This window comes from Triturus cristatus, chromosome 10 (genome assembly GCF_964204655.1).
Source record: "Triturus cristatus chromosome 10, aTriCri1.1, whole genome shotgun sequence".
Lineage (NCBI taxonomy): Eukaryota > Metazoa > Chordata > Amphibia > Caudata > Salamandridae > Triturus > Triturus cristatus.
This window is the reverse complement of record NC_140593.1, coordinates 964,575,517-964,589,799: the sequence shown is the minus strand read 5'-3', so window position 1 is coordinate 964,589,799 and position 14,283 is coordinate 964,575,517. Positions and strand designations below refer to the sequence as shown.

Sequence of the window (14,283 nt, the reverse complement as noted above, 5' to 3'; positions counted from 1 at the left end):
TTGCACTTGTGATGCACTTTGGACTTCGACTTAACTGATGACTCATGACTGATGACTGATGACTGATGAGCAGGAACAAGATCTGGTGAAAGATCATCCCCTGATATCTGGCAGCCCATAGAAACCTGTGTCCAGGTGAAATCAATATGTAGTCAATCTACATAAATACAGGTAACTAAGGACCGATCATAACAAAGCTTTGCCTTTCCTTCCTACAGTATTTCAGTTTGGGAGTGGCACTTAAAATGTGGCACCTTTTTAATGCGCGATGGAGCACAAATGACGGAGCCTTTAACCAGAAATACCCCTGTAATATGATGGGCACACTGGCCTAAATCTTCCAGCTCCCCCTTATCACTGGACAACCCAACGCAGACGTTCCTCCTAAGGACCTACACCAAAAACCCTTTGGGGACCTTCTATTACTTATCTGAAACTACCATAATCTTTGATTCAATCCTCAATAATGGCCTTGAGAATGTCTGAGGGATGAAACATGTTGGCATTATAGATGTTGGATTATCAACTGTCTAGTATATATAAAAAAAAGAAAATTTTGATTTATAAACTTATGATCATATGATTGTGTGCACAAATTACTCAGTTATCCGATGCAACAATCCTTTCCAATGTGGGAAAGAACACTCACTTTCACAGTCGGAAAACCCTTATAATACTATCTGCAGTTTTGCACTGAAAGATTTCTTTACTGGATAGTGGCCTCCCAATTTAGGGCAAACAATACCTGGCAGGTACTGACCAAGTGGTTTCTAGAGCAAGAAGCCAGGTACACAGACTTCCAATAATGTGAGGCTCCTATCTGTAGTATAATTTTGTAACGCTCACCTCTCAGAACAAATTCTAACATTTTTGGAAAAGAATACTTAACCTTTTGCACATTATCCCAACCAGCAACCTCAAAAGAATACTTCCACTTTACTAGATAAATAGCCTTACCTTGCAACATCAACATTATGAGCATGTGTTTCTTCTTCGAGGCCCATTGCTGCATCTCTTAAATAAGCTTGAAGAGAATCAACAAGTGTTTGGAGAGGGACTCCATCAGTGGTTTGCTCAATTAGGTTGTCCAGTTCATTTAGCATGCTTTCTAGGGTGTACTCTCCTTTCATTAAGCATCGTAGAGCCTCAGGAAAAATAATCTGTCGGAAGTTGGAATTCAATTCCTATACATGGAACAAACTCAAATTAAGATCCAAATAAAACAGCAGAAAATGCAGAAAAGATCATCAAGCTACTTAAATGGGAAATGTTCATACACCTAACCTAAATAAAACTACCACGATCCCAAATCTTGCTCTCAAACTTTTTTTGTTGATAGCTGAAGGACGACAAACTCAGCCCTGGATGACTATGGCAAACTCTGCACTGAACACAGCTGTATGTTTGGTTACATTTGTTCATGTCTACCAGATTTAGAGTGGAGGTGCAGATATTTTGGTTGGGGGAAGGACTGCTTCCTTCCCATTGGTAATTACTGATTTTTTCCATGCAATTTCTCTCTAAATCAACTCATTGACTAAATAATAAAGTAAGACAAATAAAAGTAGCACTCTAAGGCAGGAAGAAGGGCAATTCATACAAACAAAAAAACAAATATTTTAGAAAAAATGAATGTTATTATGTTATGTTATTAAGTCATTTGTTAAGCGCGCTAACACTGATTAGTTTCTTGGCGCTAACTTGACAGCAACACAATCACAGGCGGAAGAAATGAATTAACATGCTTGTCTAAAGAGCCATGTCTTCAGCGTTTTCCGGAAGAGTAAGAGATTTTGACAGGATCGGATTTCCAGGGGAAAGGTGTTCCATAGGCAAGAGGCCAGTGTGGCAAATCTACGTCCACCAGAGCGTTTGAGTTTAAAGGGAGGGGTTTGAAGAAAGCCTAAGTGGAGTGAGCGAAGATTACGGGGAGGAACATATCTGGAGATTAGTTGATTAATACATTTAGGGCTTTTACCATGTAGTGACTTAAAGATCATGCAGCCTGCTTTGAAGAAGCAGCGTTGCATGACCGGAAGCCAGTGCAGCTTAATAAGAAGAGTAGCCGCTTGCCACCTAGGCTGCTTCAGGATCAGCCTAGCAGCATGGTTCTGCACCATCTGGAGACGCTTGAGTAAATAGTTTGGGAGACCCAAGTAAATGGCATTCGCGTAATCCAGATGGGACAGAACAGTGGCGATCACAACCTGGGTAATTGCTTCTGGCGTTAAAAATCGCCTGACCTTCCTAATTTTTTTTAGCTGATAAAAGCACTTGGAGACCACTTGTCCTACTTGTGCCTTTAGTGAAAGGTCGCTGTCCACAATGACTCCAAGCGTTTTGGCCGATGGTGAGGGTTGCGGAGCTTGACCCAGATCCAAAGGCCAGTAGTGAGGGCCCCAGTACTTGGCACTGTCCCCGGTCAATACCAATTCGGTTTTACCTGGATTTAGTTTCAATTGATTTTGATCCATCCAGGATTTAATAAACCTCATTGTTGACTGGAAATGACTTACGGATTTTTCAGAGTTGTCAATGGTAAAGAGTAACTGCAGGTCGTCTGCGTAATTAAAGACTCTCACCTGTTTGTCCCTCAAGGTTTGTATGAGGGGGAGTATGTATATGTTAAAAAGATGGGGTGACAGGGAAGAACCCTGTGGCACTCCGCATGAGATGAACTGTTTAACACCAGTCAAGTCCCCCAGACGCACGGCTTGGGAGCGATCCTCCAAAAAAGACCTCACCCAGCAGGCCGCCACGCCCTGTATGCCGGCCTGTCCGACACGCTCGACCAAAATATTATGGTCGACCGTGTCAAAGGCGGCCGACAAGTCCAAAAGCACCAGGGCCTGGGGAGAATGTCTGTCTGCGCAGTCTCGAAGTGTGTCCAACACTGCAGTGACCACTGCCTCCGTAGAGTGTGCAGGCCGGAATCCAGCCTGATGAGGGTCAAAGCAGGAGGACTCCTCCAAAAAATTAGAAAGAGTTTTCGCCATGTGTGCTTCCAGTATTTTTGCCAGGTAAGGCAATAGGGGGATGGGCCTGTAGTTTGCCTTACAACCAGGATCCGCTCCGGGTTTTTTTTAATAGTGGTATGACCGTGGCTTCTTTGAAAGCGGACGGGACTATGCCCGACGAGATGGAGTCATTTAGAAGGGCAAGGACAGGGGTTGGGTAGGTGGAGAAGCATTCTTTCAGGATACGCGGGGGACAGATATCCAGTGGGGAACCCGATTTGACTCTTATCATTAGTTCCAAAAGCTGGTCATGGGTTATGGGTTGAAAATTACTAAGGGTGGCAGAGCCAGTCTTTATTGCCATGCCAGTTGTAATTAAAGTCTTAGATTGGGGAATGCTCGTTTTTATGTCAGTGATTTTGTCACTAAAATAACAGTTCAGTGAGTCACACAGACACTGGGTGGGGATTACTTTAGGATGAACGTTCTCCAGGTTGGTCAGTTCATAAAAGACAGAGAAGATGTCTTTAGATTTGTTTGAGGAATCAAGAATGCGGGAAGAAAAATACTCCACCTTAGCTGCAGAGATGGCATTCATATAATCCTTCCTCGCCCTAGTATATTTAATTTTCCCCTCAGTGTCATAATCACGGCGCCACAAGCGCTCAAGCTGACGTAAAGCCAGTTTCCTGCTTTTTAGATCAGCGGAAAACCATCTATTGGCATCCGTGCGTGTTTGATTCTTTTGTACGGGGCATGGAGATTGCTGGCCACTTGTAGCCAGTCAGTTAAGGAGGAAACTGACAGATTTATGTCATTGTCCAGGAAGGGGACATCATTGGCTAGTGACTGTAAAAAAGCAGTCTTATCCATAGCATTCCAATTCCTGGCTAATCTGCCCGCAATTGGCACAGTGGTCCTAGTGTGAGTAACACAAATTTTAAATTTAAGAATAAGGTGATCTGACCATAGGCAAGGCAAAGTTAGCGGAGAGGTCACACAAGTGGTATTAGACCACACCTGATCCAGTATGTGTCCTTTATCGTGAGTGGGGGAAAGCACCAGTTGCTTAAAATTGAGATTAGACAGGAGGTCGGTCAGTTCCGCCGATTGAGAGCCCTCTAATGGATCTTTGTACCAATAATTGAAATCACCTACTAACAAGACCCTGGCGTGATCCAAAGCTAGATTAGCAACTTGCTCACTAAAGGCCAAGGGAAACCATGCCATTGAGATGGGCGGTCTGTACAAAAGAACACATGCTATAGTCATGTGAGTAGTGACAATTTTTAATACAAGATTATCTGTATTGACTAGTGTCAGACAAGTAAGAGTAGTGACATCCAGACTAGAGCGAATGATCGCCGCAACTCCACCTCCTCCTTTCCCGCTAGCGCGGTCTGCCTGGATAATATAGTAGTCAGGTGGTAGAGCTGCTATAATATCAGGTGCTGAGGTGGAAGATAGCCACGTTTCTGCCAGCAAAAGGATGTCAGGTTTCTCTGTGTCAAGCAACAGAAAGATGTCCATCTGGTGCTTGACAAGGGAACGAGTGTTGAGGTAGAGGATAACAAGCGAATTGAGGGGTGGACTGGGTAGAGCCACACATGCTGCACGAGTGGAAAGGTGACAGCCTTGTCTCAATATACCATTCTTACAGAGCTGGAAGAGTGTGTCCTTCGATAGCAGTAAATAATCAATATTTCTATTGCACTCCAGTAAATCAGCCCTAGAATACTGGGGTGTTTGGGTATTACGAGATGCCCCTAGTCCCGGTCGGTCGCAGACGGGCGCAGACTGGCTTACCTTTGGCTTACCTTCGTCGCGCTCGTCCGCTGCGCCTCCGGGGAAGGCACATGATTTATAGAGGAGTGGACTGACGATTGGTGGGCGTGGCCTCTGCAGGGGGCGTGGCCTGCGGGCTGATAGAGGCGCTGGAAAGCGTCCCACAACAATTACAGTGAGCGCTGAGTCCGCTTTTCGAGCGTGCAGAGTGGGGGTGAGTGAAATCTTAAAACAATCAATTTGGCAGCAGCAAATTATTAAAAACAAGCAGTCTCCCGCCTTTCCGCCTCAGGAGTGTGTCACGGCAAATGAATACATAACATTCAATCCAGAATGATTCAAATATTTGTTTGTTCGAACTGGTAGGTAATCGCTTTTCCTCCAGATTCAAGCGGCTACAGCTATATGTGAATTCCATTTCAGGAAGTATACACTGAAAAACCAATGTGAACTATCTTTTAACGCTTTTTGAAACACTTTTTTAGCCAATTTGATCCATTGTAATCTGTATTTAATTACGTAAAATCTTCAATGTTCTTACAGTGGTAATATAAATCCACACTTTTAATGCAGCAGAAATGCCCATCCACGCCTTATTCTGTAACATGTTAGAATTCTTTTTACATCCTTGGGAACCCTTCATATATGAACCCAATGCATTTTGGGCAGTTGTGCCCTTCGTCAGGTGTGAATTTTCGGCTGTGCTACCAGGACAGAGCACGAGTCAAGCCAGCACGCTAAATTTTCAAAGTCTTTGAGCAGCGGTTGAATCAAGATTAAAAGATTATAAAATAAATAAAATGTAGTGCATGCCATCACCATGTTTGCATATTTCAAATATTTCTTTGCCACTCAGAGTAATTCATCAAATGCAACGAGAGAAGAGAAAAAGTGTGGAAATACCACTCAGACTTTCCAGCAGAGCCGCAAAGGCGTATGTACTGCCACATTATCTATAGGGACGGGCAGCATCTCAAGAGCTTTCACAACAAAAGCTACAACCTCTACTCAGGGTAAGAATTTGGAATGCTGCAGCATTCAATAAGTGAGGTGAATATTCTTGCCTTTCCACACCAGTCGACATAAGAAATATACTTGGGGCTGGCAGTTCAATGCCATGGGCTCTGGGAGAAATAAGGTCTTCAAGAACAAGTTACTTACCTTCGGTAACGATATATCTGTAAAACATTAGTTAGTTAGATTCCTCACATTAGAATATCCCCAGGCGTCAGGCTGGATCCGGAAACATTTTTCGTCAGCAATACCCTTGTGCGTCGCTAGGCGTCATCTGCGGCTTCGCGTCCGTCGTCGGCGTCGTCGTGCGCTGGGATGACGTCGGATTACTTAGACGCCGCCCTCGCGCGCTGACGTCAATTCTTGTACATAGATTTCCGCGCCAAGAATGCAGAGCCATGCAAGAGACCGACACTGGTGCCAAAAAATTCTAGGGCCCTGAAAGGGATAACCTCAACCTTAGAAATCGGTTCACAGAACGGGGAGGATGGGTGGATTGGTGAGGAATCTAACTAACTAATGTTCATCTGAAAGAAACACGTTAGTTAGATTCCTTACCTTAGAATAGATACCCCAGAAATACCAACCCCCGGAGGGGGGTCTGCAAACCAAGATCACACCAGAAAGTCCTGGAGAAAAAAAGGGACAAAGAAGCCGTCTCTCCGGACTTGGCTGTCCAGGCAATAATGTTTAGCAAACGTGTGCAGCGAGGCCCACGTTGCTGCCTGACAGATGTCCTGCAAGGGGACTCCACGGCCCAGGGCAGCTGTCGCCACTGTGGCCCGAGTGGAATGGGCCCGCAGCCCTACAGGAGGTTCATTTTTAGCCAAGGAGTAACAAGCTTTGATACACAAAACGACCCACCGAGAGATGGTTCGCTTGTGCACCGCCCGCCCCTTCTTTGCGCCCACGTAGCCAACAAAGAGTTGGTTGTCCACCCGCAACTGCTTGGTGCGGTCCAAATAAAAGGACAGCGCCCGTTTTGGGTCCAGACGGTGGAGCCTCTCTTCCTCTTTCGAAGAATGCGGAGGCGGAAAGAAGGTGGGCAGGGTAACAGACTGCCCGATGTGAAAAGCAGTCACCACCTTAGGAAGAAAGGAAGGACGAGTCCTGAGAACAACTTTGTCCGAATGGACAGAAAGGAAAGGAGGCTTAGAAGAGAGAGCTTGGAGCTCACTCACACGTCTAGCCGAGGTGATGGCCACCAGGAAAGCAGTCTTAAGCGTCAACAGACGAAGGGGACAAGTATGAAGGAGCTCAAAGGGAGCGCACATCAGATATGTCAATACAATATTCAAATCCCACTGAGGCATAACGAAAGGGACACTAAGAAACATGTGAGTAATTATTAATCTTATAAGGCGCATAGCTACCAAAAAGGTTTCCCAGCGCCACTGTGCAGGAAAGAGTACAAGTAGCAAGCTGTCACAAACCTATTGATTACATAATCATGAATAACCATGCCTTAATGCCCTTAAAGAAGCGAGAAACAACAGGGGATTTGAAAAGATAAGGCTGATCAGGGAGCCGTAGGAAAGCAGAGATAGCAGAAAGATAACCTTTAAGAGTGCCCAGAGCAGAGCCCTGCTGGGCCAAAGAAAGAAGGAAGAGAAGAACCTCAGAAAGAGGGGCGGGAAGGGGATCCACAGCCTTTGCTGTGCACCATGCCACAAATTTGTTCCACCGGCAGGCGTATACCAATTTTGTGGAGGGATGCCTGGCTGCCAGAATAACATCACAGACTTCAGGAGGCAAGTCAAATGGCATCAACTGTCGCCGCTCAATCTCTAATGCATGGAGGTGTGGATGGGACATATTCGGGTGGAGGACCGTCCCCTGCTGCTGCGACAGAAGTCGTACCGGGGGATCGATCGATAGACTGAGTAGCTCGGGATACCAGTATCTTCATGCCCAATCCGGAGCCACCAAGGTGACTTGGGCCCGGTCGCGCATGATCTTCTTCAGCACTCTAGGCAGAAGTGGTATAGGCGGAAAGGCGTACAACAGACCGCAACTCCACTCGCGACGAAAGACGTCCCCGAGCGAGTGCCGCCTTGGAATCTCCAACGCGCAGAACTGCTGACATTGCGCGTTCTCTTCGGTGGCGAATAGATCTAACCAAGGCTCTCCCCACTGCTGAAAGAGGCCTTGTGCCACGTCAGAGTTTAGACGCCATTCGTGATCCATCAAGCACCGGCGGCTGAGTTCGTCTGCTCTGGCGTTCAGAGAGCCCGCCAGATGTTGAACCACCAGGGTGATGCCCTGATGTTCCAGCCATGTCCAGAGGCGCAGAGCCTCCTGACATAGGGTCCACGACCCCACCCCGCCTTGTTTGTTGCAATACCACATGGCGGTGGTGTTGTCCATGAACACCTGCACTACACGTCCCCGGACAGAGGGAAGGAATGCCTTCAGTGCAAGCTGGATCGCTCGCAGCTCCAAAAGGTTGATATGGAGCCGAGACTCCGCCGGAGACCAGAGTCCTCTGATCTCCGCCTCTCCCATGTGGCCCCCCCATCCCAGGAGGGACGCATCCGTCACCACTACATGCTCCGGTTGGGGTAGGGAGAGGGATCTGCCACTGACCCAATCGCGGTCCATGAGCCACCACCGCAACTGACTTGCAGTGCCCTCCGAGATCAAGAGGTTGCCCCGATGCTGGGCCCACTGAAACTTCAGGTCCCACTGCAGAACCCGCATCCGCCACCTGGTGTGATGTACCAGCAGGATGCAGGAAGCCATCAGACCCAGAAGCCGCAGCACCAACCTGACCGAAACCCGGAATAGAGGCTGGAAGATGGGAATCGGAGCCTGAATATCCCGGACCCGCTGTTCCGGAGGATAGGCCCGGAACTGCGCCGAGTCCAGAACCGCTCCAATGAAGAGGAGCTTCTGGGAGGGACTCAGATGCGACTTCGGCACATTGATGGAGAACCCCAGCAAATGCAGGAGGTCGGCCGTAGTCTGGAGGTGGGAGACGACTGCCTGGGGCGAGCCCGCCTTCAACAACCAGTCGTCGAGATAGGGGAAGACTGGAACCCCCAATCTGCGCAGATGAGCTGCGACCACCGCCATTACTTTCGTGAACACCCGAGGGGCACTGGTGAGGCCGAAGGGGAGCATGGTAAACTGAAAATGCTCCTGGCCCACCGTGAACCGCAGGTAATGCTGGTGGGCCGACAGGACGGGGATGTGGAAATAAGCATCCTGCAAGTCCAACGCTACCATCCAGTCTCCAGGGTCTAGGGCAGCTAGAACCTGAGCTAAGGTGAGCATCTTGAACCTCTCCTTCCGGAGGAAGGCGTTGACGCTCCTGAGGTCCAAGATAGGGCGTAGGCCCCCTTTGCCCTTCTTGGGAACCAGAAAGTAGTGGGAATAACAACCACGACCTACTTCTGGACCAGGAACGCGCTCGATGGCCCCTTTGGCCAAGAGGGCCGTAACTTCCTCCCGTAGAAGATTCAAGTGATCCCCTGACATGCGGTGGTACTGCGGTGGCATGGCATGGCTGGAGGGGTCGCCTCAAAGGGGAGGGAGTAGCCCCTTCGGATGATTTGCAGCACCCACCTGTCTGACGTGATGGAACGCCAGTGGAGCAGGTGATGGCGAACTCTGCCTCCCACTGGCGTGGAATGGGCCTGTAAGCACGGACTAGGAGGGCTTTGAGGCGGATGTTGCCAGGGTAGATGTGGATGGACCGGCACGTTGTCCCCTGTACCGCTTCCACGCGGAAACCACGTTCGCGTGGAGGTTGGTTCTGCGGCCTGTGGCTAGGCGGACTTGAGGGGGCGCCCCTTCATTGGCCACGAAAGGGGCGAAAAGCGGAAGCTTGCGGGCACGGGCAGAGAGGCCCAAGGACTTGGCCGTAGCCCGGGAGTCCTTAAAGCGCTCCAGTGCACTGTCCGCTTTGTCGCCAAAGAGGCGACTGCCATCGAAGGGCATGTCCATGAGGGTGCCCTGGACATCCCCAGAAAAACTCGTGGACCGCAGCCAGGCGTGGCGACGACGCACCACCGTGGTAGACATTGCCCTACCTAGCGAGTCCGTAGTGTCCAGTCCACATTGGATTGCATGCCGCACTGCATCCCGCCCCTCGGCAAGAGCTGGGCGAGCACTGTCCCGGCCCCCTTCGGACACTGGGGCAGCACGTCCTCCACCGTATTCCACAGGGAGTGAGAGTAACGGTCCAAGAGACAAGCAGTGTTAATAGACCGCAATCCCAAACTAAGGGAGGAGAACAGTGTGAGAAGTTGGCCTGATATATGATGTCACTAATTCTAGTGTACACCCTGTATCAGTCCAAACAACCCTTATGGTGATTGGTTGTAAAGTCAACCTTATAGACCAGCTATCTTAGTGGTAGCATGGACAAGAGCAGTCTTAGGCTAAACTCTGAATGGCATGTGAAGCAGGCTGTTATACCATATGTAATCCCTTGAATACCAAATGAAAGGACACCACAACAGATATATATAAAAATAGAATGTATTTATTCTAGGCAAACCCTCAGCACTCTTTATGAGATTCGAGGTAAGTACAACACAGTCTTATTTAAGCATACATTAAGTCACACAGGTAAGTAATACAGTTCGGCCCTAGGGGCCACGCAAACCATATACTAAGCAAGTGGTATAAGAACCACTGTCACGAAAACAGTATAGGCCTAGGCCATCGCTGGGGCTACACTATACTACCAAATGTTAGGAAGTGGGAGGCCCACGGGATTCAGGTGCAGAGTGGAAACACTCACGCGTAATGCGTAAAAGTCGATAGAATCACTAGCAGTTAGAAATAAGCAGTTTTAGGACACTTCTGGTATAGCTAGAAAGTCGAGACTCGGAAACTAGACCCTAGGATAGTCAATACCCTTGTGAGCACCGAAGTACCCAAGTTACCTAGCCCACGGGCTGCGGGTGCATAGGTGTGAACTTGCGTCAGGTTTCGTCGTGGACTTCGATGGATTCCTGAATGAAAGTTGCTGACAGGCAGTCAGTGAAGAGTGTCCGGTGGATCCCAAGGTGGGGATCAAGAAGGAAGGAACCTGCAAGCAGAAGGGACAGAGTCTAGGTCACCAGCCAGGAGCCGGGAAGGAACCAGGAAGGAACCAGGCGATGTCGTGAAGATGCAGGTGAGGGGGTGAAGCTTGTCGCAGCAGCCACAGGTACCAGGAGACGTCGAGGACGACCAGGACCAGGAGGTGAGCTGTCCCACGAAGGCTCCTGCTGTCGGCGGTGTCGAAGTCGAGTCAGGACCCAACAAGCCTTGGCAACCGGAACCCACGCAGGATGGAGGACTTGCTTCTGGTGCAGACCAGGAAGGTCTGGGGTGCTTCTCTTTCACAGAGGAGCGGGTGCCAGTCTGGAGGAGCCGGACCAGCAAGATGAAAACAAAGGTTCGTCGTCGCAGAGGCTACTAGCCAACGGGCCAGCAACCGGACAATACGTCGAGCAACACAGGTGCAGAAGGGCCCCACGCAGAACACGTGAAGTGTGGGGAGCTGATCTTCTTTGCAGATGGTGCTCGGGAGTGGGGCTTCTCAATTCCCCAAGCACAGTCTCGAGGGAGGCTCGGATGTCACGCTAGTCAGTTACTAGCCACTTTTACCAAGTCGCCGGTCCCACGTCCCTCGTCGCCTCCACGGGTCTCAGCTTCGCTGGAGATGTGGATCTGGTTCAGAGGTGTCTGGGAGTCTCAGCGCTGGTCAGTCTCTGCAGTCGTCCCTCGTAGGATTCAGTCGCAAAGCAAGCAGCGGTCGCTGGATGGTGCCTGGTTGCCCAGGGTGGTCACTCCTTGGCCACAAGGGAGATTTCTTCAGTCTTCTTCCTGAGGTCGAATGTCCAGAGTTTCTGTTCAAGTTGCAGATTCAGGTTAATCTAATTTAGCAGGGCCCAACTAGCTACTAATATACTGGGCTAGTGGGCTGGGCTACCTGCAAGGTCCCTCCTATGGGTGGGACCAGGAAGGGGAGTGGCTACACCCCCTTTCCTTTGTCCAGTTTCGCGCCAGAGATGGGGCTGGAGTGCCCCAGCACCGGTTTGAACTGGACTATGCATGGAGCACCTTGTGTGCCCCAGGCATGTCTCATTCCTTTCAGCCCTCCCTGCCCCAATACACTAAAGTCTGTCTGGGGAGGTGCTAGCACCTCCCCAAGCAGGAAACCTATTGTCCAGGCCTCCCTGGCTGGGAGGGCTCCCAGCTACAGGAGGTCAGACTCGTGTCTGTGGCAGCAGCATCCATTTTGTGATGCTGAGCCTTTGGTGAGAGTTAAACAGCAAAGTAGGATTTTAACATGTCTCGCCCTCTAGAAGGGAGGAATAATATCCTCATCACCAGAAATGGTATGGGGGTATTATTCCTAAGTGTTAGACACCTTACACGACATGTTTTGATAAAGCCAAACCATAGTTACCATAACCGTTTAAGATTATAAGGCACTTTAAGAGTATATGGTAGGCTATATCATAGAACAGCTATAAGGACATGGTTCCGAAAGCTGCAGACAGGCTCAGCTCATGCTAGAGCACCATCTCACAAGTTACCAAGCACTCTGCCTCCAGGATTGTTAAGGCCTGCCATAGGAGTGGCTGATAGGTACACATGTGTCTATATATAAGGTAGGTATAGGAATACTACACCTAAGCAAGGAGTGATTACACGACCTTGCCCCAGCTGAGTGATCAGCCAGTTGTGTCATAATAGAAGGCCAGGCCAGGGGTGGCATAATACATGCTGCAACCCCTGGTAGGCCTAGGGTACACCTATGCCCTGGGTACCTAGGGTACACTGTACAGGGTCCAATAAGGTCATCCTTACCAATTGGGTATGTACCTAGGGTACATGGAGTCCATTTTAAAAAGGGCAGACAGCCTGAGACCCTGAATGGCAGGATCTCAGGCCAACTAAGTCGAAAAACCAGCTAAACACTAGGCAAAAAGTTGGGGGTAACCATAGTCAGATATCCACCTTCCTACAAACAGCTTCTTACCAAACTGTTCTAGTCTCTTGGATTCCCGATCCGGGGGAGCGGACGGGAAGGAGGTCTGGGAAGTGGAGGTCTGGGAAGTAGAGGCCTGGATAACCAGGCTCTCAGGCGTGGGGTGCATGGACAGAAACCTGGGGTCGCCCGGAGCAGGGCGGTGGTGCCGGGCAGCGTTCCGGTCCACAGGAGGTACTTTGGAGGGCTTGGACCAGGTGCCCTTCAGAACGTTCACTAGTGCTTCATTAAACTGCAGCAGAGGCTCCGAGGAGCTTGCTGACGGTTGGAGCACTGCTGTGAGGAGGTTAGTCCTCACGGCCACAGCAGGTAGCTCTAGCCCAAGGACTTTGGCTGCCTTGCGCAGCACCACTGAAAATGCAGCACCCTCCTCTGAAGCCACTGTCGGAGGAGAGATGAAGCCAGTGTCAGGGGAGGTGTCAAGTCCACTGGCATCCCCCAGTTCGTCTGCCAGTCCTGTAATAACTGGCCCTGCCGGGCCACAGGGTCATCAGACCCGCCCCCCCCCCCCCCCAGTCGTCACCGTCATCCGATCGACAGGTGGTGATCGGAGCCGGGCGGAAGATGAAATTGCCACCCATCGGCGTCGGGTGCGGCGCCGCTCCGACACCAGGACTGAACCAGGAACGGCGTCGCCTGAAGGCGGCGCCGGGGGTGGCACTCGAGTCGGCGCCGGAGGAGGGGTCGTGAGGTCTACCGGTGCCGACTGGGTTCCAGGCCTGGATACCGCGGGGACCTGCGGCGTCGGGACCAGAGTCGGCGATGGCACCGGGGCTGGAGCCGCCGGCTCGCTAGGCCTCCCAGTTGAGCCCGCGGGGCACGAAGACGCGCTGGCAGGCGTCGACGGCGGAGCCAGGCCTCTCATGGCCGAGGGGAAGGCACTGATCTCCGCCGGAGTCGCGACTGTTCTAAGGACCGGCGGGTATGGGGACAGACGTGACTCCTGCAGCTCCGACAGAGCCGCGTGGGTGGTACCACCCGAACCCTCAGCCGAGTCGCGCGACCGGCGAGGGGAGCCCGAAGAGCGATGTCGCCTCTTGGACTTCTTACTATGCTTCGACTTACCCGAAGACTTGGAACCGGACGAGTGGTGATGGCTGCGGCTCCGCGACCGGTCCCTCGACCTCCTCCTCGACCGGGACCGCGAACGGAGCCGACTGCTGGAGCTCGAGGAGCTTGCGGGACCGCTACTGCCTAGCCTTCGAAGTCAAGGCCCGGAAGTCGAGGCACGACTCGGAATCGTGGTCGGCCCCAAGGCAGTAAAGGCACCGGCGGTGGTGGTCCGTAACCGATATCAGTCAGTGACAGGAGTCACAAGGTTTAAAACAAGGCATCCTACCGGCACCAGAGTCGGGTCGACGAGAATAGACAAAAGAGGCCAAAAAATTTAGTCAAAAAATGACTAAAAGAGTATGCTCTTCCCGGATCGGCGCGGTCTGGCGCGGGAAAAAGAACGGACGTCAGCGCGCGAGGGCGGCGTCTAAGTACTCCGACGACGTCATCCTGGCGCATGACGGCAACGACGGACGCGGA

The 14,283-nt window shown here is 50.7% G+C and overlaps 1 protein-coding gene across 1 annotated transcript in view; it reads right to left on the bottom strand.

Annotated features, from left to right (window-relative positions):
• Positions 1-14,283, bottom strand: part of SMG1 (SMG1 nonsense mediated mRNA decay associated PI3K related kinase) — a 1,471,505-nt gene that overhangs the window by 255,311 nt on the left and 1,201,911 nt on the right. Inside the window, exon 51 of the mRNA XM_085628855.1 lies at positions 958-1,184. Coding sequence (XP_085484981.1) covers positions 958-1,184 — 227 coding nt within the window. The remainder of the gene's footprint in view (positions 1-957; positions 1,185-14,283) is intronic.